At 40.0% G+C, this 25,297-nt stretch overlaps 1 protein-coding gene across 2 annotated transcripts; it reads left to right on the top strand.

Annotated features, from left to right (window-relative positions):
• LOC115041505 (neuroplastin-like) lies at positions 1–25,293 on the top strand. Of its 2 annotated transcripts, XM_029498979.1 has the most exons (10): positions 1–403; positions 507–696; positions 9,482–9,829; positions 14,280–14,454; positions 15,637–15,731; positions 18,607–18,740; positions 18,869–19,142; positions 23,556–23,577; positions 23,684–23,757; positions 23,850–25,293. In XM_029498979.1, the coding sequence occupies exons 2-9, from the start codon at positions 618–620 to the stop codon at positions 23,742–23,744; spliced, it is 1,188 nt and encodes a 395-aa protein (XP_029354839.1). In that variant the 5' UTR covers positions 1–403; positions 507–617; the 3' UTR covers positions 23,745–23,757; positions 23,850–25,293. The 2 variants fall into 2 exon arrangements, with proteins under 2 accessions (XP_029354839.1, XP_029354840.1); XM_029498980.1 differs by lacking the exon at positions 9,482–9,829.
• The last annotated feature ends 4 nt before the right edge of the window (positions 25,294–25,297 follow it).

Genomic DNA, 25,297 nt, shown 5'->3' on the forward strand with positions numbered 1-25,297 from the left:
GCGCATAGGGCACGCGCAGCCTGTCGTTGCTGCCGTCGGTGTTTTAGCAGCATCAGTCCCTCCGTTTTTTATTTTATTTTTTATTTTCTTTTCTTTTAAAAGCATAAAAGCAAACACCACAGCCCCGGTTGCTGCTGATAGCAGACTAATGTTCCGGCTGCATCGCTTCCCGTCGGGAGTCGTTTGTGCGCAACTTTTCGTTTTAATCGCCAAACAGTGAGCGTGAGAGCGCAAATGCGCATCGGTCTGCGCATCTTTGAATCTTCGGGACTGCCACTGTGGACGCTCTCTCTGACACCCAGAGACCTCTCTGCAAACCCGACCAGCCTCCTTCCACCGCCTATGGCTGAACCTCGGCATCCCTGAGCCGCTGGCCTCGCTCAGCCGCCGCCGTCCTCTTCAGGTCTTTGGATCCGGGAGACGCGTCTCCAAGCATTATTATTATTATTATTAGTCTTATAATAATAATAATACTCGGCTGCCCCCCCCCCCTTTTTTTTTTAAAGAGCCCCGGTGCTATGCTGGGCCCATCTCTCTAGATTCCTGTGATCAAAACACGAGCTCTCCTCCCACATTCGTCCGACCCAGACCGGGTTCTCTGTTCGAGCCCCCCGACGATGCATCCTAACGCAGCGATGCTGCTGGCGGTGGCCCTCTTAGGGAACTTGATGCTGCCTTTCGTCTCGGCCCAAAACGGTAAGAAAGCAGATTTGATCGTGTTGTGTGTATTTGTCAACAGTCAACATCGCGTTGAAAGGGGTGGGGGGGTGGGGGGGGGGACTTGGACGCCCCAGAGAGGATTTTTGAGAATGACTGCCATCGAGCCTCCTACTACATCGCACAGTTTCACGCATCTAGACAAGAAGGCCAGAGTTTAGACCCCAATAAATCCGATTCAGTCACTGACCACACAGTGCAGCCCCTCACAGGAGAAAACGCAGAGGGGGCTGAGGCTGTTGTGACACCCCCTCCCCTCCCAAGGTTAAATTATAATTTGATTTGACTTGATTTTTTGTGTTAACTGCTGGGCAAATAGAACACGTTGAAGATTGCTGCTGGGAGCAAAACTGAGGCTTGTACCTTCACGGAATTAGTTGTGAATATTTACATTGAGTCTGTGTGTAGCCTGGGGCTGTCAGGTTGTGTAGTCAAAGGGGGGGGGGGGGCAGCAGAGCGTGTAAAGGAAGACTAACCTGCTTTGGATGCTGATAAAGATTCATCAACAGACAGACTGAAGCTTTAACTGCTGTAGATATCAAGCCCTTCTGCATCACAGGTGTTCGACTTTGGTGAAGAAAACTGCTTCACTATTATTCCACAATTCCTCCAATGCTATTCTCAGTGCAAGAATTTATTTTTTTTTTGACCCAAGTTCACTAATTGCAAAGCTGAATACCCAAATAACATCCCCTCATCCGATCACCATCATTCAGCGTGTTTGAGCACCAGATCTTTCTTCTTTACAAGTATCCAGACAGAGCGAGTGAGAGATTTGGTTGACAGACATTCAGAGCTGCGTGGGATGTTCATTTGTGAGTTTCATTTAAAAACTTAATATGCATTAATTGTAATAAAAACAATTTGATACGGTTTCAATAAATGTCAGCAGCAACATGCTGTTGGGCATTTCAGGCTGTCCTCCTCTGATACAGCATGTCCTCTTATCAAATTCTGTTGAATCACATAACCCAGCGGGGTTCACAAATCAGCAGGCATTCATGAAATAAAAGTGGATTCTTTTTTTTTTTTAAAGAACCTCATTGGCTTCCTTAAACAACCACAACAAGTCAGTGCTTTATTATGCAAATGGAAGAAGTCTATTTCCGTATGTGGTGAACAGAGTAATCATTGCCTCTCATTTCTGAAGCTGCAAAATGTCAAGGCCTCATGTTGACGAATCACTGTCACAGGCATGATCTAATCCCCGTTTTACAAAAATAAATAAACCAGAAGAAGGCAGAGAATTACTCCATGTACTTAAAATTTTGGAGCTTAATGTTAACCTTGACTCCTCAGTGGGATAATCAGACACCCAACTGTGCAGGACTTAATAAGGCATGTATTTTGATGATAGAGGCGGAACGATGTGAAAGACCTCACTCCACCACTCTCCTGCCTTTAAGGGTTTTCATGTTGCACTTATTTAAAATGGAACTGCTTAACAACTAAAATCTAATGTCTTACTACACGTGTAGTAACAAATTACTAGTTAAACTGAACATGCAGGATCAGAAATGGAACAACTGTGTGTTGTTGAAAAGTAGATAGATATTAGAGGAAATCACTAAATCAGCCTACGTCTTCAGCTTGTGAGGAAAGAAACAAAACAAAACAAACTTAAATGCCACAGTAGTTACATAACAAAAGATTTTGCGTCAAACTCCTTTTCTTTCTTCTTTATTAATCTCTCTCAGGTTTTAAAAGTGTGCGCTCGCAGTGTGTGCTGTTTTCCAATCCAGAAAATCAAACACCCAATAAGCTCTCCATTGTTTGATATCGTCAGAGCCAAGACATTCCAACACACTTCCTGTGTCTCAGTGTTCTTGCTTTATGCACTTCAGCCCAGTTCATAGCAAAGAAACACACACATCGGGACCTGTTTGGAGGCATTTCCCCAACTAACTGAAAGCCAAGTCTGAACGTTCAAATATTAATTCAAACATGTGGAGTCCAGCATTTTGGACCCCATAAATAACTAAAGACCACACGCAAAGAGACACAGACACACACCCAGGCTCTGAATGTGCCAGTGCCGTCATACTGTTCATGGAGATCCTACATCCTTATCTTATATACAGATGCATTTCATGTCCACCAATTAAACTCTGTGTGTAATGCAGGTTTGACCACAGCTGGAATATACTCTAAATATTTACTCACATTGCATGTATCCGAAAGCCATTTCATTTCGCTCTCGCAGTTCAGATTAAGGGTAATCGGTGCACGGCTTCTTACGCAATCTGAGATTTTTCTGTGAAATTGCAGAGTTCAGGCAGTGACGTGGGGAGTAATAATTAATAAATGCATGAGACTGATGTGGAAAGCAGAGAGGATTCATACCGACACCCCCACCTGTTTAGGCCTGCTATAGGTGGCTAGTTTCTGCGACAGATATTTTGAGGTCTGTAAATAGCATCCGTGCATTGTGCCTCGTTTCTATTTTTACCAACAAGCCAAGGCACCGAGAACTGTGGCTTTAAGGTCCTTTTGTGAAAGTGAATCCATTAACTCTTAATGGATGGCTTCCTTGTGCACGGCTTCATAGACTTCAACAGGCTCGCTTAGATGGCTGTGAACTACTTAAACTGAGAGACGATGGGATCTTTATGTGAAGAAAATAAAGGCTGTGGGAAGGTGGCTGTGGCTGACCCGAACAAGTGCTTCAGTCTCTTACATAATTTCCCAACACAAAGTATGAAGTCGGCTTCGGCTGCCAACTGTGTTGCTGTTTTTTTCCACTGCTTGGGTGAAACCTCATGTCAAGATAACCTCAGGAACCCTGGACTGATATGATTCCTGTCACTCTGAAAAGCATTCATGTTTGCTTTCTTCTTTAACTGGCTGCAGCGTCGAAGCTAGTTCCATGACTGGACACACACAACGACAAAGATTAGAACCCCATAAAGATATGCTGTGGAGAAAGCTATTCCTCCATGCAATATGAAGCGCAGGCCAACAGCATTTTACAGCTATGTACCCTTCAATCAATAGACCAATATAATGCAGAAGCTTGTCCATTATCACATTACTGTCAGGCTGTGGACAAAACTACATTTGTGAATCTGGAAACAGACTGTGGGACTCAAACCAGCTCTTACAATGAGTCATGCCTTGTCCACTGTGAAATCTGATATGTCCTGCACTGATTAGGAGCAGAATATAAAAAACCCTGCAGTCACATACTGATGCACAGCTGTAAAGTGAGCCGTGTGATTTTTTTTTTGTTTTTTTTTTTTGTAACAGTGATTTATCAGGGGAGGGTTTTTGCTGAGCTGACCTTTTTTTTTTTCCTCCCCAGAATCTCGTCGCTTCACATTCATACAGTTATACACAGTCGCTGCTGGAGGTTCCCTAATTTAGCCACAGCCTCGTACTATTAGCTGTTGAGCAAGGACACAAGGGCAACTCAGCAACAGAATACTGAAATAGGCTATTTTCCTTTAAACCTGCCCTGATTTACTCAGTCAAAGTATTTTAACAAGTGATGTGCAAGAGACAAGTTTGTTATTTTAACCTACAGACTGCCTGCTGAGGTTCAGTACTGCAGTCTTTTACATCGACATAAACTAACAGTTGATCATTTGCAGGAGGCGGGAGAATAGCATTCAATTCCCTCAAAGAAAGCTATTAGCAGTGAAAGACTCTTCCCAGAGGCGTGCTTTTTTCTCATTTCAAAATGATGTTGTTTCAGCATCAGAAATCAGTGTCTTGTAACACTTCCATCGCCACGGTTTTCTGCTTTTGACACCAAATCGTTTGAATTCCCTTGTTTTTGACCTCTGAAAGCGAACTCGAAGGTGTTTGCTGGTTGTGATTAGAGGATGGGATTAGCGCATTTCTACCCAGAGAAGGGGTTATTGGGATTTAAATCTTATTAAGCTGCCCCCTACCCCCACCCCACTGTGACACACTCCAGCATTACCAGTAAGTTGCAAGTCTGTCATCCCAAACATCGCATTTACTTCTTTAAGCACATATATGTAAATAAAGCCAATGCGTTTTGCTTCTTTGCTCCACTTTAAACAGCACAGTTTGGGTTAATGTTTAGATAAGAAATTATTTGAACAACTTAAATCTGAAAACTCTACATTATAAATAAACAACCAGAAATTATGTGATATGGGATACAGAAAAAATTTAAACTTAAAACTTGATGTTTTGACACGATTTGTATCAGAACGAGTGCATATTTAACTTCAGGCAGTTTTAAAGCATATTCTCCACATTAGGGGGTTCCATAAATCTGCATAGTGACAGATTATAAGCGTTATCACCTAAACCCTAATCTGACCCTCATGGACTGTGTACGTGTGACTGACAGCTTGCTGACTCATCATATTTGTTTTGCAGCACTTGTCAGTGCAGGAAAAGCGCCCCTTTTATGATTCTTTCTAGGTATTTGGTGACCTTGATGCACCCTGAGGATAATTCTGCCCAATCTCAGCCACAAAAATGTCTGATGTGGACACGGTTGGCTTTTAGATTTAACTAAAGTCTGTCCAATTAGGGACAAAAACTGCTTAACGTAAAGTGAAAGAACACGATTCAGTTTCCATTTTCCATGTGAATGAGAAAATCTTTCAACATAACAGACAAAGGGGACTTAACGATTATAAAATATAAACAATAGTCGCAAGTGTGATTGTGATTTTTCCATACAAATTACCTGTTTCAGTCACTGCGCCATGTAACATAAAGATGTAGCCAACAATTACACACACGCACTGCCTAGCACATAACCAGTTCAGTGGCCCCGGGGGGGTTTCCTACTCGCTGCTTTCTCTGTCTGTGCTGTGCGACTGTGGACAGGGATCCAGGTTGTAGGCAGGCAGCTGACTCACTCCCAGGCTGCATGGTGGTGGTGTGTGGCGAGCTGTCAGTCCTCAGGGGAGCTCTCTTCTCTACCTACATCGCTGGAATAGGTAGGCTGTAATGACTGTGACTTCCACGCAGCCTTAGCCCAAGCCTGTCGCAGAAAACCACAGCTTATTCCCTGATACTATTGTGCACACGTCATCCGGCACTGGGAGTAAAGCGAGGAAAGGCGTGCGAGTCGGACATGGCACTACGAATGATTTAATTAATCTGTCTTCAATAATTTCTGTTAAACCATCCGCTCATAAACATTTGTGCTAATGGAGAGAAACACAGCGTCTGTTCTCGCCGTGAAACTCTCATTTGTGTCAACTTGCCTACAATATTCTTTTCAGTGCACTAGCTTGAAGAATTTAATTATATACCACCCTTCAATTTACGGTAACACTAACCAGCAAGAAACTCCCTCCACACAATGTCTGCTTGCTTAATACTTTAGTTTGTGTTTGCTACAGACACTGAGAAGCATCACTTGAAACAACAGCCCTGTGTTAGGTCTGCAAGCCCCTTCAGATCTACCTGGAAAGACTATTAGATAGATTTTAGGTGTAGACAGTCGGCCCAATCTACAAAGCTTTACGGTGGAAGTGAAGATTTTAGTGTACGTGCCTGTATTAGCTCATCAGCAGCATTTAGGATTTCCTTCTACCGTGCATATATGTGACCAAACAGATGCTTCCTACGTATTCTTAAATACATCTATATATTCTTTGTAAACATGTTAATTCATGCTTGCCCATATGTGCACATTAAGTGTTTGCAGGCGCTTGCAGTTCATGCATTGCAAGTTCACTACGTGTCTCATCTCTGCTGTCTATACTGTGAACTTTGAAGAATTACATAACATGCCATAGCAGCATCCGATTGACCAGAAAGATGTAATTTCTTCCCCTTCATTCACCTTCCTATATCCAGCAATAATACATAGAAATAATCTACTTTTTTTTTTTTTTTTAATTTGTTCTCAACAAACTGAGCTAAAGTCAACACTTCTGCCCTTCCTTGAGTCGGCCGCCTCCCTGCTCATTTGCATGAAGATGAACTCTGCTCACTTATCCTCCACCGTTGTACCTGCTGATATCTGTCCATCAAGCACAGCTCCATTCTTTGTCACATCTTGTCTCCCAGCATGCATTTGAAATGAATGAGTACCGGCTGGCTGCTTTGTGTTTTGTTTTCCCTGCCAGTGTAAGCTCCTTGTTTAAACAACATGAAAATTGGTCTGCTCATTGGCCGATAGTTGTCAGTAGTTTGTTCTGGGTGGATTTCTCCTCAGAGCTTCCCTGAGCCTGAATTTAAATGAACTCATCTGTTCCTTTTTCTGATTTAATTTGCCATCATCTTGGAGGACATTCATTACCTTTTTTTAAGCAGATACTACGGCGTGATTGGGCACTCTTATGCATAACTGCAGACAATGGTTATCTATGCCATGTGCTAAGCCAATTTACTGTCATATCCATAATAATAGTAGAGAATGCCATAGTAAATGTTCTGTCAAATTGAAATATTGCTTTCAAAGTGGAGGCGGATAGGCTTGGATTCACCCTCTGGGATTATGTGGTGAGCTTGATGGGCACAGATGTTTCCAGAGAAAAGAAACAAATCCTAATTACTCTGCATATCTCTAGGCTTTACACATGGAAACACAAGTTGTAAGCACCAAATGTATCCTAACAGAAAGAATGCAAATTATTATTATAATTTTTTTTTTTTGCTAAATTCGCTTCATAATCTCCCTTTCTTATGATCTAATTCATTTTCATATGGCTGTGAGTCACGAACTGCTGGGCATCAGGCTTGTTACCATGGCGCTAACTAGAGTCCACATATTATCAAAAATGAAATACTTTGACTTCATTCAAGCATTATTAAACATGACAATAACGAAACATATTAAACTCGTGAGTGATATTTATTTTCAATTACACTTTCGATAACCATATTGAAATGAAATGTTCCTGGTCCCATTGTGGGAGTGAGCTGAATACTGCAGTTGCTGACACTCCTTCCTTTGGCTTCGACAGGCTTATCTGTTCATGTGCCTATGATGCATTACTTTGAGCAGGGCAGACAGATCTGGGAGGGCCTGTAAGCTGTTGTAGTTAGACACAACACTCAAGAGACCACAGGCTCTTTGTTCCCATTTCCTCTACAACAATTCAGGGCAGAGTTAAGGCAGTGTATTTTTTCTGCTTTATTTAAGCACATCTGCTTTACAGCTGACAGGCTGCAGGGGCTGCAGAGAACAGTGTCTGTGATCCAGGTGATTTGTCATTAGACGAGGCTCATTAAGGCTGGCAGTGTATTGTTGGGCTAACTACTGATGTGGAAAAGGGTCATGCATCAGGCACAGACACTGCATGGTGCCCTCACAGTTGTGATAATAATGCGAATGGAACCCTTTTTGTTTTGAATTCTGCTGTGTTTTAGATTTCAGGCTGTTTGTCCAGCTCCCTAAGAATGAATGCCTGCGGCAAAATATATTGGGAATCTAAAATGTCAGTGCATTCAGCGTTTACAGATGTGCTGATTGAACTATTCCATCTCAGTCTGACCAGATGTGAATTTAAAAACCTGCTCTTAAATTCCAGCTAATCCTAAATGAAAGCTGTTTGACCTAATTTATGGTGTTACCATTAAGACCCAATGTGGATGTAAAGAGAGAAGGTTTATGCTACATATACTTACAGTTACATCTGTTTGGAGTGATTTCTTCGCTTCGGCATTATTTCAAAATATTAGTTTTGTGCAAGAAAAACAGCGAGTCTCAGGACAAACAACAGAAATTTAAAACCGAATTTAGCATCTCCTGTGAGACTTGACATGAAAACTGTGGTATTTCCTCCCTCAGTCCGGAGAGATGCAGATTTTAGGGCTTGGTGAGTGGTGAATGTAATTATCCATCTATACACTGCTTTAGCTCTGTGACAGATTAGTGATTTGTCCATTGTGTACTCAATTTATACCCTGTGTGTGTTTAGATAGGCTCCAGCACCCTAAACAGGATAAACAGGTGCAGAAAACGGACTTTTTACTTTATCATGACACACTCTATACCCATTATGCACATTATTGTACCTTTTCATTAAAGCAGGTTTAATAACTCTCAACTGATGGTCATTCCTCTGACAGAGTGGAGTCAATGAGACTTGAGCTGAAGGGTTAACTTTCTAAGCCGCTGATTTTGATGAGTCCAGTGATTTTTTTTATTTTTTTTTTATGCAGTGTTCTTTTTCAGCACGATAAATGCCTGGTGCACTTGTGAGGACTTTTCATTTCAATGAGGTCAAGTAGGAGTGGGGCCACTGATTGTTGCATCACAGGAAAATAGAAGAGGGTTGGCTGATTGCTCCTCTTGACAAGACTGAGTGATATGGAAAGCTTTAAGGAAGTCACTGAGACTGAAACTCAATGAGAGAGCTCTCTTTCACTTCCTTCTCTATATGTATATACACCATGATTCACACTGCACATACCGACTGCATTCGTTGTGCTGTAACTAATGTGGTTCAAGCATCACATGAAAGGTATACAAAATTCCTGATACATCTACATCTCTAAGATTAAATATGAGAAAAATAAGATGAAAGAAAAGGACAATACAGAGGACAGTAGCATGATTTGCTGGTACGGACTGACGGTTGAAGGCCTCAGCGGGCCTGGGAACGGTAGCATTAACAGACTGACACTCGACAATCATCAATCTTCTCTTATTTCACCTATCAATGATTTGAAGCTTGCTCCTTCTTTATTTGGCTTTAATCATGCTCTCTTTTGTTTATTACTTTCCTTCTCCATCCCTAATACTTTCCACATCTTCTTACTGTTCTAACCCTCTTCTACCCTTTCCTTCTTACCACCCTGAAACACTTTTCCTCTCCAGCTGGGTTTGTGAAGTCGCCCATGTCTGAGACTAAGCTTACGGGGGACACCTTTGAGCTGTACTGCGACGTGGTTGGTAACCCCACTCCAGAGATCCAGTGGTGGTACGCCGAGATCAACCGAGCCGACTCTTTCAAGCAGCTGTGGGATGGAGCCCGCAAGCGTCGGGTATCTATCAACACGGCCTACGGCGCCAATGGGGTCAGTGTGCTTGGCATCACGCGCCTCACACTGGAGGACTCTGGGACCTATGAGTGCCGTGCCAGCAACGACCCAAGGCGCAATGACCTCCGACAAAACCCCGCCATCACCTGGATCCGAGCCCAGGCGACCATTTCGGTGCTACAGAGTGAGTGGTCTATGTCCCGTAGTACCTAGATGGTGAACGAACTACCAATCCCCTGTCTCAACCACTGCAAGCTGTAAAAAAAAGAAAAAAAAAGAAAAAAAAAGAAAATCACCCTTCCCAAATGGTCACTGGCCAGGTAGAAATGAAAAATAAACACCAAACAGGTTATTTATTCATTTTCATTTTTAAGTTGCTTTTTAGAGTAGCCAAAACTAGAAAAATGTATTCTACATGTCTAAATCCTTTATGCCAGTGGTGGCTTTTCCTGTTAGGTTTTCATAAATATTACATTTTGTTTCTTCATTTGGTTTGGAAAATATTTGTCTTCTTCCTCATAACCCAGTAAACTCCCTTCCTTTCCCCCGATCCCACGAGCATCTTTTCATTTATGACCACAAACCCAGGAAGTTTTGCCAGTTTCTATGAATCTCTATATATCTATATTTCCCTCTTTCCTCCAACGCCAGAGCTTTTCTCTTACTGTCTCATTTGTCTTTTTAGAAAACTTTGATTATTATTTTTCTCTCTGTATCCTAATTTGATCCATTTCCTATTCCTGGATTTATTTGTGATACTTATTCTCATAACAATTTTAAGTGTCTTTTGCATTACGTGGATTGTTTTATTTACTTCAAAGCCCTGCCTGCTAAATGCAGCAGAAACTTAGTGGCGCTTTGAAGTAATGATGCTTTTGATTTGGCTTTCTCACTCCGGGCGCAGTGTAAATGGGACTGTAAGAAGACACAAGGAGGGCTCCGTTAAGCGTAAAAAAGTGATTCCTGCTGTAAGCTCTTTCCTGATAAAAGCAAACTTTTTTTTTTTCTTTCAAATTTGTGTGGTAATCCAAATAAACGGTAAAACCATGTAAAGGGCCTTCGAGGCAGAGATTTCACCGCCACAAAAAAAGTCTCTCTTGAGTTGCCTGTGCAATGTGTAACCTTGTGCCTTCTCAACCATTAAGCGTGTGATTGTGAATCAGTAATGACATTATATTCTTTAACCCTCTGCTCTTTGCACACTAACATTCAAACAAACTGAATTTCAACTGGACTCTTCTAATCCGTGCATGCTTCGGTGCTCTGCCCACTGGAGCACGGGGAGATGAGGAATGTTGTTAGTCATAGTGAAGCTCTCTGAGAAGTTTAGAGGAGTCTGATCATTGCCGGCTCTTCTGATTGGACTGACAAATTTTGACTTCTGGTGAGCACTATTGGATTAGGTGTCAGGTTGATGCAATTTCAAGTCTTAGTCTTAGAAGTCTTAGAAGTGCAACAGACAGCAGCCGTTACATTGTCTCATTTAGTTCCCTGCAAAGCTGCAATTCAGAACCTGACTACATATATTCTGTCATTACTGAAGCGTAAGTGTTCTTTGCATATACATGTAATATCCAAGTCATTACATGTATATAACAGGCTATATGTGATAGCCCATTGATATGAATGTATTGTTTGTAGCTGGGGAAACACGCTAAAGTCTGACTGTCTTGTTTTGGCCTCTTAGTTTTGCTTAGATTAGTTTGTGAATCACTCTCAACCAGTGTACCACCAGCACATGTATGTATATGGAGCATTTCATGCCCATTACAAAGCTCTGATATTTATATTTATTATTCTTTAACTCTGACCCCACAGAGAAATGCATGCATATATATCAAATGATACTGTATCTACCTTTTGAGTATGAAACTATCAAAGAATTTATTAGAATTTATTATTTATTAGAAGTTTTTGATTACTTGATCAGTTTTACCACTCTGACATCCAAACAATAAATATAAGTGACATGCAGCAGCTCGTTTGCTTAGTTTAGCATAAATTTTGGAAACAGGGGCTGGCCTATCTCTATCGCTCAAAAAAACAAAACAACAAAAAACATGTCTAAATGTAAAAAAATGAAACATGGTTTTATTGTTGGACAGCTGCAGTGACTTCCTGTGGCCGGGCTAGTTGTTTATTTATGCTAACTGCTAACTAAACTGCTATGCTACAGGCTATTAAAAACATAACAGTGGTACTGATCTTATAATTCAACAACAAGCAAGAAAGCTTTTTAGCATCTTTCTCAAAAGTTTGTTTTTTTTTTAACTCAAGAACGGCAGCTGTTGTCAGCGTTAATTTACAACAGTTACAACTAAATTCCAATGGTGAAAAATATGCACAAATGTCTATAGAGACTTCTCTATCCACTCATTGTTCGATACACCAAAACATGGATACACACGCTGCTTCAGAGTCAAACTTGCAGCCCCTTCTTGAATGCTGTATTTTGGTGAACGGTCAATATGAATGTAACTCAACATGCAAATGGTCCGAGTGAATTATAAAAGCACGAGAGGGGTTTGAGGGGTTTGTATGGATGATAATTTTTTTTCCCCCCAGTATGGAAAAACTTTTCACCTTTGGAATACCTCATGACCCACATTAATTAAAAAAACAAACAAACAAACAAACAAAAAAAAAAAACACAGCTGGGTTCTTCAAATCACTTTCAGCCATTTTCAGCCAGGGATTAGTGTTTCATACTCAAATAAATAACATTTGCATGTGATATCACTTTAACTAGCTACACAGACCTGAGTGGATTTTGAGTGCAGATCTGCTGTACACTTTAAAGCCAAGTAGCTGTTATGAAGTGAGCATGTTTGTGGGACTTTGCTTTTAAAAGCACTTTATAATGCGACGTGAAATTGTACTTGCTATGTATGGCAAAGTAACACAAAGGTGTGTTCTTCTGAATCAGGACATATGAATGGAATGACAATTGCCTATCATTCGGAAAAATGAGTGGTTCCAACCATTTAGCTCAACCACGTGCTCAGGAGGCCCACTATTCAGCTGCTGGCGTCATTCTCTGGAGTACATCCCTAATATATTGTAATGTGCTACCAATTGAGGCCTGCCTTGGCTTTTACAATGACATAATGCTCTCTCAAATGCAGACCTTGCCAAGTTGGTTACTATGCCTCAGCCGTTTTGTTTAAATGTTTTCATTTATCTTGGCAAAAGCCTAACAGATGATGCAAAACAGAAAAGAAATATCTGCACTTATAACGGAAACATAAAAAATAAATACATAAAATAAATGGGAAAAAAAAAAAACTAAGATGCTTCACCATGGCACATTTGTCAGTTAATTGGGCTAAATATCAATCAAAATGCAGCCCTGCATAAGAAAGCAGCAAGAGGAAATCATCTGACTTAGAGCCGATTGTTATATTTGGTTATATTCTGATATGGTGATGCATTATCTATCAGTTATCACATTCTAAGTTCGCAGTGACAAGGTGTCCTACAAACAACCTTTTGGTTAAATTGCCTGTGGACCACTGTGCCGTGTTTGCTAAATGTTAATTTATGTACCTCATGTTGTGTGTGTACGCATGTCTCAAAGATACTATTAATAGTACATGTGGTTCTGCTCGGTGGGGGAGAGAGAGATATGGGGGGAGATATCCCCTTAGCTACTGAGTATACAGAATTGCAGGAAGAAGGTGCCATGAATGCTAATAGAAGTCACTTTCCAGTAGCCCTTCTTTCCCCTCTCCTCCCTTTAACATCGCTAGTGGCCTTGCAGCAGCAGCCAGTAGTAGGATTATGATGCTTCTCCTCTGTGCTCCTCCCCTCGGGGGCTCCAATCGTTGCCATGGTTGGCCCGCCCTGGAAGAGGCGGAGGAGGCGGAGGAGGCTTCCTGCTCACTACTCAAGGCAGAGCAAAGGGCACCTCGCTCTCAGATGACACCTCCTGCTACCCCCAACGTCCTTGAGAAATGGACCCTGGTATTGTTTAGTAGCCAGTGTGCTCAGTGGTTTAGACACTGAAGTAATTAAAGTAGTCATTCAGCTGTAATGTAAAATGTCAAATGACTGTTCAGTGTTAGTCTTTCGGTAAGATCTCCAAGCACATGTCTTATTTTTATCTCAACACCATATTCCAATGAGATTTTTATTCATGCTAAGGTCAAGGCATATTTTAGAGCCCATCCAGTGTTCTTTATTAGGATGAAACATAAAAATCAGTGCGCTTACTATCTATATATCCTTTAGATGTCTAGATAAATTTAAAGTCATTTATGAATTCATCAGTCAAACTGATATTTAAGGAATCTATTAAAATCAGACATTATCAGACATGGTATGCCACCAGCTCCTCCTCCTTATAGTATCACAAATTCCTGTCGACATCTTTAGTTTTCATCCAAAATTATACTATCCGTCACTACATTTCACTCAAAAGATAGATGGTTGTCAAAAGACCTCCCAGCTGTTTCATACACTTATGTCTTTTGTTTATTTACTGCGTGCACTTTTGTCTTCACTTCATAGACACCCTCCTACACAGATCTTATAAAAACAGCACACAGCCTACAGCTGCTACAGCATGGGAGGAAGCATTAAACCAGCATTGAGCCCCAGTGCTGTGATAAGGTTTGACCCTCTCTGTCTTCCAGAACCAAAGATCAACGCTTCTGATCAGACCATCTTGTCAGCGGACACCTCCGGCAAACCAGTTATCCTGCAGTGTAGCCTCACTACTGCTCACACCCCCTACCACGAAAGCTTCTGGATGAAGAACGGACAGGAGATCCCCAGCACACGGACAGAGCAGAGGAACACGGTCTACAGGTGACTAACAGCTTCGCCTCTCCGTAGTAAGATAGTGACAATAATAACAGCTCCCAGCGATGACAATTCATTTACAATCTGTCCAAAAAAATGGCATAAAATGAAGCTATGCAAGCCAAAAAAATAAATAAAATAAAAAAACATTGCTGAGACAGTCTTATGCACAATATCTGGAGAACAGGAGCTGGTGGGGACAAAGAAAGTGCACTGAGCTCGAGTCCAATGTTTGAAAAGGGAGTAACTCAGGGTTTCTCTTCCGCTCGGTTTACTCACTGCTGGTACTTCCTTGTAAATGTGCCGGATCACAGAGCTGCAAACATTTTTATTCTACTATTAGTCAGTGTGCTGGGTTTATGGAACTCATCAAAGTTAAAGTGAAGAGCATTAAGAGAGGCAATGAATTAGCATGAATTTTAATAAATTTTAACCCAAAATCGCTGTGACAGAGTTGTGCTCTAATTTGTGAACCCTTCATTATGACCTGATGGGTGATTGTGCGCTGTACAAAACTGACAAAAGAAATCAGCAGCGCAGGGCAACTTTAGTTATACAGAACGTTTTGTTCCATTATTCAGCTAGGTGTACTCACAAGCTGTCATGAAATATTATTACATTCTAGCGGAGAATTAAAAGGGCCTGATTTATGGCGTTTTTGTCCTAATTAATCAGCAAAGTATTGAAATAGTCAAAATCCAGAAGCTGTGAAAAGCCCTGCCAAGTGTCATCCCCACAGACCTTCCCAACACTCTGTAGCACAGCACTGCCTTAAACTAAATCCTTAACTATACCTGCGCACAAACTCTGTTATGGCCTAAAGAACTATTTGCTAGTTCCTGCTGTCAAACAGTATAACTACTGGAGCACAAAGCTTTTGTCGCCCCTGTAGACTTAACATAGACTCTCCCTAGCCACAAGATAAGACCATTTGGCCACTTCCTTGTCACATTACATCAGTAATACTCTGAAGATTACAGCTAAAATGCCTGTGGTGCCCTCCCCTGCAGAATCCAGAGCTGCTGTTCTAACAACAGCATAATGCCAACTCAAGCTTTCACTATTGTAGCTCAAACTAATTACTTGAGTTTAACTGGAATTAGTTGACTATGTTTCCTTGACTACATGCAGTTGAAGTGCCTGGTATGATTCAAATGATGGAATAAGTTTGTGTGTTGTATGTTTCAGAATCACCAAACCACGGGCAGATGATTCTGGGGAATACATGTGTGTTTACACCTTTGTCATGGCACCAAACGCAAACGCAACGATTGAAGTAAAAGGTAAGATTTCTCTGACAACTGAACCTCTAGATCATGAATGACACATATACTTAAAATATGATGCACAAGATGTGCATTTCATTTTAGCTGCTCCACAGGATGACGTGATAATGTTGTATTTGGTTTTCTGCTGAGAAATGGGTGATAAAGGTGATAAACGAGAAAAGTTAATCACCTGAAGCTGTGCAAAGAGGGATGCTGTTGACAAGGATGCTTGAATTCATCCAGTGCAGGGGTGATGACAGGCAGCGTTCCTGAGGCTGTTGTCACTGAGAAGAGAGTCTAGTAAACGGGACAGGCGCAGCACATGCTCACCAAAACATGGGAACACTAAGCCCACAAGGGCCTTCCCGTTTTTCTCTCTTTCAAGAACAGAATTTAAGATATTGTTTTTATTTCTGTTATGTCTGTTTGTTTTGTTTTCTAAGCGCTAAAAGCCGTTAATACAGACAAAGTTAACCACAGTCTATGTAACAGCTGGAAAAGTTAATCCAAGAACTGCTGCATTTGTTTCAGTCAAGCTGACAGTGAAGCCATCATCTTGATTTAGGAATCCTCTGTGAGAAAGGGCAAGTGAAACCCTTTTCAAGAGAATTGTGGCTGTGTGTAGTGCTTAAGCCAATTTGTCGTGGCATGGCTATGCTGCACACTGAGCATGCCCTGCCTCTTATTCTTTAGCTGTCTTCAAGCGCTGCTTGATTGCATAACATAAGTGATGACCGTGTGTGTTCTGCTTTCTCTGGGTTCTGAGACGACAGGACTCATCACCGTTCAAACTGATGTGTCCCAGACATCACTAGGCTGCAGGCCTGTGATTGTTGAGGCTTGCTATCTGTCCCCTGGAGAAAAAGAGTCAGTGGTATAACTAAAGTGATGATGCATGAGTTTGTCCTTTAAATAGGCCTACAGTCTAAATAAGCATCTAAAAAGTATTAAAATAGCACAATGTTTTCACCTTTAGAGTAGGAACATGTGCTGGATCTCAGCAATGCATGCTATTGAATTCATACATGTTCTTGTGATTTTCTAGTTGTGTGAGATCTTTCGTGACCCAGGTAGCAAGCCCACTGTTATGCTAGCCAGCTTTGCGTCGTGCTTCTGGCATCAGTTCACTGAGATCCCTCGCCTACAGTGTCCTTGGCACACTCATCCTTGCAGGACTCAGCTCAGAGGCAACAGATGGAGGGTTCTGTGATGTTGTAGGATTAAGGCTCTGAATCCTGTCCCAGCCATCTCAGTGGCGGGAGTGGAGTTTATTGTCTGCGATACCACAGATACATATTTGGTAGCTCGTATTTGTCCGTATTTTATTTAACTCATCGGACTTTTCTGTGTATGATAATGTTTTAACACGTATACTCACATTGTCCAAAATAGATATGTATGATTTTACTAGTTTAAATTATTTTCAATACATTTTCATGCAGTTACTTAAACATAAAATGTGGAAAACCACTAATGAAGCATTTGATTAAACATCTCTTCGCCTCTTAATGTTATCATCCTCTTATTTTTCTCTATTCTTTCTGACAACCGTGACCTTGCCTCTCATCGCACATCGCTTTCACCTTATTATGTCACTTTAGCACAGTCTGGCACACAGATTAATAATCACAGTAATCGCAGTCAGGAGTGTGAAATCGAGGCTTCTGCCCATGTCTGCGGCTCTCTGGGGGCGGTCTCTACACTGTCAGTCACTGACATAATACAGCAAGGATAAGTCACAAATGAGCTTGGCCACTCCCCCGCTCAGCAAGCATGTGTGAACCATAATTAGAGTGGGGTGATGTCACCAAAGAGCTCAGACCCCTCCTGCTCTATTATCCACGCACTACTGAAAAATGCTCACTCCAGGCCTCTCCCTTATCCTGCTTAATTGCATGGAAGGAATTATTGTAATTTTGAGGATTAGCGGAAAAGCAGGCACTGTTATCTTCCTGATGCGGTGCATAGTTACATGGAGAATCTGTCTCTCACCTTTGGGAAACACTCTGTTCCTATTGCTAAATCAGTTTGACTTGGCATCTGTTGCAGTGCTCCACAACACACGCCTGAATTTATGAACATCAAAACCTTTGTCTTCCACTGTTACAATCAGTTCATTCTCGGATAAAAGCCAGATGACAATGTTTCCTTTGGCTCAAAATCTCCTGTGTGGAAATCACTGTGGAATTACTTTGAATGGGAACATCTGGAGCCTCTCATATAATACTGATCCCCCTCTTCCTTGACCTCATTATGAATCGTACTGAATCACTTTTGTCTAAAGTGGTATTCCTTTTCTAATAATTTTATTCTGCAAGCATTCTAAAACTACAGCCCCCATAATGCCGATGCCAACGACTAATGGGAGCTGTAGCTCTTAAAAGTGGACTAAATAATTCATGCTACATGTTGAAATGTTTGACGCCCATCTTAGAAAACAAGATGAATACCTTCACATCACGTTTTGCCCTTTGAACGGTAAAGAAAAATAATCCTCAGAAAGTCAATCACGGAGTCCAGTGGAAAAAAAGATCTCCTGGAAATGTGGGAAATGTGATACCAGACAAACTCAGTGTCCTCTTGGAGAGATACTGAATGATAAAACAACATGACCCAAGAGAATGATGCCACAAGATGGACTGCAGTGGCTAGTTATAATTTCAAAAGGAGCAAAGCTTCTTTAGCAAATCAGCTGTGGTATACTCTTAATTACACTGCCTTCTCTCATATAGACATCTGAATGACAAAACTTATTACCATAGCCAGAACAGCCAATCATGCTCCCCTTATTCATGCCATCTGGAGGGAGTTGAAACGTTATTTGAATGTTTTACTTCTGCCAACTCAGCTAATTATCCAATTAATTTATTTATTTATTTTACCTTCCCAGCAAAACCTGATATAACCGGCCACAAGCGGAGTGAAAATAAAAACGAGGGGGAAAATGCCATGATGTACTGTAAGTCTGTCGGATACCCACATCCCACCTGGACATGGCGTAAAGTGGAGGGAACCTCCTACACGGTACAGTATGTTGTATATATGTGCATGCTAGCAGAGATACAATAGATTCACCATGCTGTCTATCTAATCCAGATTAATTTTGCAAGCATGCCATCACCAAATTAAGTTTGAAAAATTTTGTTTTCCAGGACATTGATAACTCTACTGGACGTTTCTTCATCACTAACAGAAACAACTACACAGAGCTCAATATATTAAACCTCGATATAAACACAGATCCTGGAATATACGAATGCAATGCCACTAATATGATTGGAAACACTGCTGAGACCACGATACTACGAGTGCGCAGCCGTCTTGCACCGCTTTGGCCTTTCCTGGGTGTGCTTGCAGAAATTATAATTCTAGTAGTCATCATTGTTGTGTATGAGAAACGCAAGAGGCCAGATGATTTCATCGATGGTAAGAAATTTTATTCTCTGCTACTAACAGCAGACATGACATGATAATGAATGTAGATATGACATCACTTATCGTTGAAATTACTGCATATTTATTCAAAACTGAGACCATTTTGTGTTTTTGTCTGTTGTCTTATCTTTAAAATATTATATTTTATATTGTAATCATGCACAAACTGCCCTGACACTTGCTGTAAGAGGTGAAGTTTTAATCATGACAACCAGTATGTTTATAAATGTCAGACTAGAAATTTCAGCAAGTGCAGAAAATACCCCAAAGGTCAAATGTCCTCTTCAGAGGAGACTATTAAATCTCAGGCTACAGACATGTTTACAAATGCAATAAAGTTCTCAACCATCATCTTGCATCAGCCTTTAGAGGACAATTTAGTGGCTAAATGACTTGTCTCTTTGCCTGGTTTGATGAAAACTGGGAAGGACATTTGCACATATATAGAACCTATTAGATGCATGGAAATATGACCTTTACAGGTACACATTTCTAAACGACAGGGGGCTCACAGCTAACCTTTCCTAGAGTTGGCAATTTCTGTGCTGTACTAACATCAATGGTAACAGCAAATTTGTTTCCAGGATGATATCAGCCTGTTTCTAGAAAACATATCAGTCCCACTCTATATAACTGAATTGGTCACTATTCTTTTCCCCTTCGCCCTTCTTTCCAAATGCCAACATAATCTAAATGGGTGGTAAGTGAGAGATTCTGCATGGTTTCAGAGATTTTTTTTTCTTTTCTGTCAGTTTGTATGTTTCTACGAGCCTACAGTCCATCCAAAAACATGATGCTATTTCAGTGTTGTTAAATAATACATCAATTACGATAAAACTAATGTCTTCATTCATTTTCATTACCATTAGGCCAAACCCATAAAATGTCCCATTCCCCACAGGTGATAAAATGGATGTTGGAATTCCAAAGACACACAATCTTTAGTGTGATTATTATTTATATTTTTTGTACAAATATATCAGCAGCCCTAATGCCACCAACAAAACCAAACTTGCGAATAAAAGAAGAAAACAAAACCAACAATTTAAGGCCAAACCAGCTCTAATATGTTAAATTCCTTTGTACAAATCCAAACCAACACTCGATTCAGTTTCACAGTTTTATGGGAAACTGTGGGCCCTGCTTGCTAATTACATCTGTTTACTGACATGTACAATTCCCAACAATATGTTAGCTGCTTAAATTGTATGTGAGATTCTAGTTAAGAAGTAAAAGAAGTCTAAAGTGAAGAGATACGTGAGAAAATAAGTAGAATGTGGTCTCTCTCATATGTATGCATAGTTATCAACCCCGGACTACATCTGTAACATCTGCCTGCAGTTAGAAACAGCCACTGAAACTCCCTTTCTTTGCTCAAACAATAAGCTTACTGCCTTCACTGAGACATGTACTTTGTGGATTAAAGTGGTTAGTATGCTGCCTGCATTGGCCAAGACATTCCTGGGAGTGAAACAGTACAAGGTCAAACATTGCTTGAAGAACTTACCGCTCATTGTGGTGACTTGTTTTTGCAAAAGTAGGGAGCACAGTAATTTTATGTCTGAATGACAACACCCTGTGGGTGAGCGAGGACACCCCATCTAGCCCAGCAACATCCATGACAATAACGTCTTCTAACAGGCCAAATCTGTAATACGGTCGAACTTGCTCCATTTAGTAAGAACAACTGCTGTGATGAATAATTAAACGTCTGTCTTACTGGATGGCCCTCAATCCAGTCAGTAATTTTTTTTCATTTGAAAAAAGAAGTGGCACCTGCTTCCGGAGGAAGACAAATAAATAAATATATAAATAAAGATCACATGATAAAAACGTGATAAGATGAGAAAAGCCCAAAGGCAGCAAAGGTTCTGTCTGACCTCCACTCATGTTGCTCTGTCTTCTTTTCAATTTGGAAGGAAACAGGAACACAAGCAAAAAATACAGAACCACAACAGTCACCCTGCTAATATGAATCATTCCAGCTGGCCCACAGTTGTACGGCGCACTCTTAATACAGACTACCCAAATAAAGCTTCAATGTGCATCCTGCTTTTGGTTTGCATAGCACAAATAAAGCAAGACTCACTCAGTCAAATGTATAAGGAGTAATGAGTAGAAAAAGAAAACAACAAAACACACTTTAATGTTTGAAACTCCTTTTTGCCATTTTCTTTCTCATTACTTTCAGCTGGATTTAAACAGTCCCACAAAGAGTTTAGTGTTGTTATGGACCCCAACTTTTAATTACGTCCAAAATAAGGAAAGAGTTTACTAATATTTCACCAATTCATCACTTAGTTAGTGTAAATAACTGTAGATATCAATTTATAACATAAACCAGAACATATTTCTTAAATGTTATTAATTATAATCCAATATTTTTTAAAAAAGGTTTTTAATTAATGAAGACACATTAGCGGCTAAACACTTCTGCAATAAACTCATCTACTGTAATCGATAATTGTGGCTCAGATGGCTAAAGACCGTTATTTGTTTGTGACCTGCTAAAATATTGAATTAATGAATAATAAGAGAAAAATAGACAAAGAAACGAAACTGCTCTACGCTCACACACACAGACACATACAAACACCATGCAGCTCCAGTAAGCTTTGTGCATGGCCTCTAGTTTGGTTTCATCTACCGGAAAAATGAAGAGATTAAGGTGGATTATATTTGCCATGTTTGTGCCATTCAAATCAGGAATGAGGACTCCCAGCTCACGAAGCACAGCTTCTCTAAAATCTCCTTTTAGCTTCCCGTATTCCCAGAGGTTGTGGCCCCTGTCTGCGTGCATTATGAATTCTGGTCTCCTGATGGCTTAGCTGTGTTTGAACACTTCTATCCTCCGCAGCCAGGGGCTCTGAGGCAAAGGCTGACATTTCAATCCTTTTTCAAAACCAGCTGCTAAAATTAAAGATTTTGCTGTGGGATGATTCACTAAATAACAGTTCAATTAAAGCTAAAAAACCTTCCACCCACATATTGCATTTTTTTAAGTCACACACACACACACACACAAAATGCACTGGGACTGATGCAATTTGATTTGATGCACTATCTCAGAGAGAAAAAGTTCAGTGTTTGTTTGTCAGTGTTTGTTGCTAAGTGTTTATAGTCAACATAGCTTTTGTGTTGGCCACATATGAGCTGTGAAAAGGGTGGGCTACGCCCACAGATCCTCCTCCCAGTAATCGCACAACCATGTTTTTTTGTCTAACATAATAACTGCCATATCTTCCTCCATATTAATGCCATGGAATGCTGCTAATGCTGCTTATCTCTGATTTATAACTGCATGGAAAAGATTTCACTGCGACTGGTTACTGACTGTTGACACATTGTCATCTGTATGCCAAACACCAAACCACCTCGTCAAACCAAGAGATGTGGGTTTCCAAACTACTCTGTCACTCAGTGCCACAATATTCACTATTATTCACCAATTCCTCTTAAATGCAGTGTTTTGTTTTTTTTTTTCAATTATTTCCACTGTTGTTGTTTGAGAAGGAACTATGATTACTTCTGTTTGCAACACTGAAAAGATTTTTACTTAATAATGTATCACTTGTTGAAAATCTGAATTAAATTTGCACCGAATAGAGATAATAAGCAGTATGCTGCAGGGAGTTGATACAACCTTTAGATATTAAAGAAAAGTAATTGAATAGATTCACATTTTCATGCCTAGTCTGAAAAAAAAAAAGAAAAAAAAAAAAGAGTCATGTACTTAGCATTTTAAAATGATTATGACATTTCATAGCATAATTAAAAGATGGCTTTAAGTGAGCCATCTGCAACTCCCCTACACATATGCTCAGTCTGCAGTGTACTGGAACCCCTTGAGATTTAGATGGCATGTGAGGTGAAATTAAGAATGTTTGGCGACATAGCTGTGAATGTTTACAAGATCAGACTACAGTTTTTTCACACCAAAGCCCCTCTACAAATATGTCACTACTGACCATTTACTCAAGCATATATCTTTTTACTGCCAAGCAGCCTTAAGTGTCAATCTTCTTTGAATTCATATTCCTGCTTTTAATTTCACTTTTTTCCTGATGAGTCCATTTATCAGACACAGGGCTTGTGCATGTGTCTAATGTCAGCTTCCCCCGTGTGCTTGACTGTAGCACAGCAGTTTTTCAATATTTCAAAGAAATCTTTGCTTTAAGCTGCTTTACCACATAGTATTAATGCCCATTGTCTGAAGGATGAGGAATCTGATCCATAGTAACATTTCAAGTTTCTGAAGATTGATTTTCATGCAATAGTGAAATAAAAGTAAAGCAATAGCTGCGTAGGAAAACTGTGAAAACATCTGTATTTTCTTTTCATCTTTATCTCATATTTGTCTTTGTTCTGTTTTTTTTCCTTCTTGGTTCTATCCTCATGCCACAGATGATGAACCAGTTGGACAAATGTAAGTAAATAATGATTGTCCATGCTATACACATAATTCATATTGGGCACTGCAAATTGAATTGTTTTACCTCTAGGCTACTAAACAGTGACTGCTTCTTTTCTAGGAAAACAAATTCAACAAACAACCACAAGGACAAAAACATTCGCCAAAGGAATACAAAATAAGCAGTTTACTCAAGTAAGTCGATGTTGTCGAGGATATGAGCTAAATATAGAAATGAATGTGAGGATTCGCCATAATTACACCTTCTGTTGATTTTCTCTTCACAGGTGAGTTGGCTGAACTGCATTTTTTGACAACACAAAGGTGTCAGTGGTGGATAGAGTTCCAGGCAGTTTCCAAAAAGCATATCTTGTCTCATTTTATGAGAAACAATATCAGCATAACACTGGCAACAAAGAGAACATAATGGCTGTCTTAAGCATGCCTTATTCAGTCTTACATGGAGATTTCAGGATGACGAATAATGACTAAGACCACCACAAGGGTGTACACATTTTTAGTGTGCTGTTGATGTCTCCTTAATTCATTCTATCATGTCCTCAAATGAGGTGATCCCTTTTGTATTACATATCATGTACAATGCATGCAAGATAATTACGCAATAGGATACTCAGAATAGACATTTTCTGTTGTTATCCCCCCCGTGTGGCTTTTTTGCATCCAAAATTACCTGTTTTTTTATGGAGTCATCCAAATATATGTATGTATATGTCACAAAGATATATATGTACACACACTCACTCATATATGCATGTATGTGTGTGTATATATACATATATATGTATCTGTACACACGCACACACACACATACATGTGTATGTGTACATGTATATATATTTGTATGTATACATAAATTGCTTTATTCTGAAAGATTTGTACAGCATATCATTGTCATTTAAGTACGTTTGAGTTTGTGACCAGAAGTCCACTTTAAACAGAACTTTTATTGTGAAGCAAGGGCTTCAATGACTGGCAGTATTTAAATTGAACTGAGAGTGATTACAGAAAAATGACTACTGTCTGTTTAACTATCTAAACTAAAATGATAACGTGTATTATTTTTACCTTATTTCCAGAGTAACTTAGGTGTCTTGTATATGTTGAAGTATGAGTGTTCAAATGATAGGAAATCTGTAAAAAAATATATAAAAAAAAGTAATTATTTTTTTTATATTTCCCAATTTCATCGATTTTTATTTTTTAACTTTTTCTCTTTAACTGTATAGCATGGCTATAATCCTATGCAATATGTATTCTTAAATAGATATATGGAGGGCAGTTTGTTTTACTCAGTGAAGCTTTAATATTATGGGATCCTTTGGAAGCTGGCATAGCAAAATTCACTGCTGTAGCTGCATGACTCCTCTTTCAATACGATGTATCCATGTGTGTCACGGTGGGAATGGACCTGCATTATGTTGGGAACAGAGGGACCAGAGTATATAGCCACGATCAAACATATGAGTGAGACCAATAGTACTTTTTCTGAATAAAAAAATGTAAAAATGATTCCAGATTTTTTTTTTTTTATGTTTGTTCTTCCCCTAAATACCTAAATTCAGTTCAACTGAAAACGTGCTCTTTGGGCCATATGCCAGAACAGCTAACATAACAACATTTCATACATCATTGGCAGCACAGCAACAAAACACCACCAGTCGTGTCCTTCACAAACTGTATTAGGGGAGAAAAAAAAAAAAAAAAAAAAAAGCCC

Source organism: Echeneis naucrates, chromosome 3 (assembly GCF_900963305.1).
Source record: "Echeneis naucrates chromosome 3, fEcheNa1.1, whole genome shotgun sequence".
Lineage (NCBI taxonomy): Eukaryota > Metazoa > Chordata > Actinopteri > Carangiformes > Echeneidae > Echeneis > Echeneis naucrates.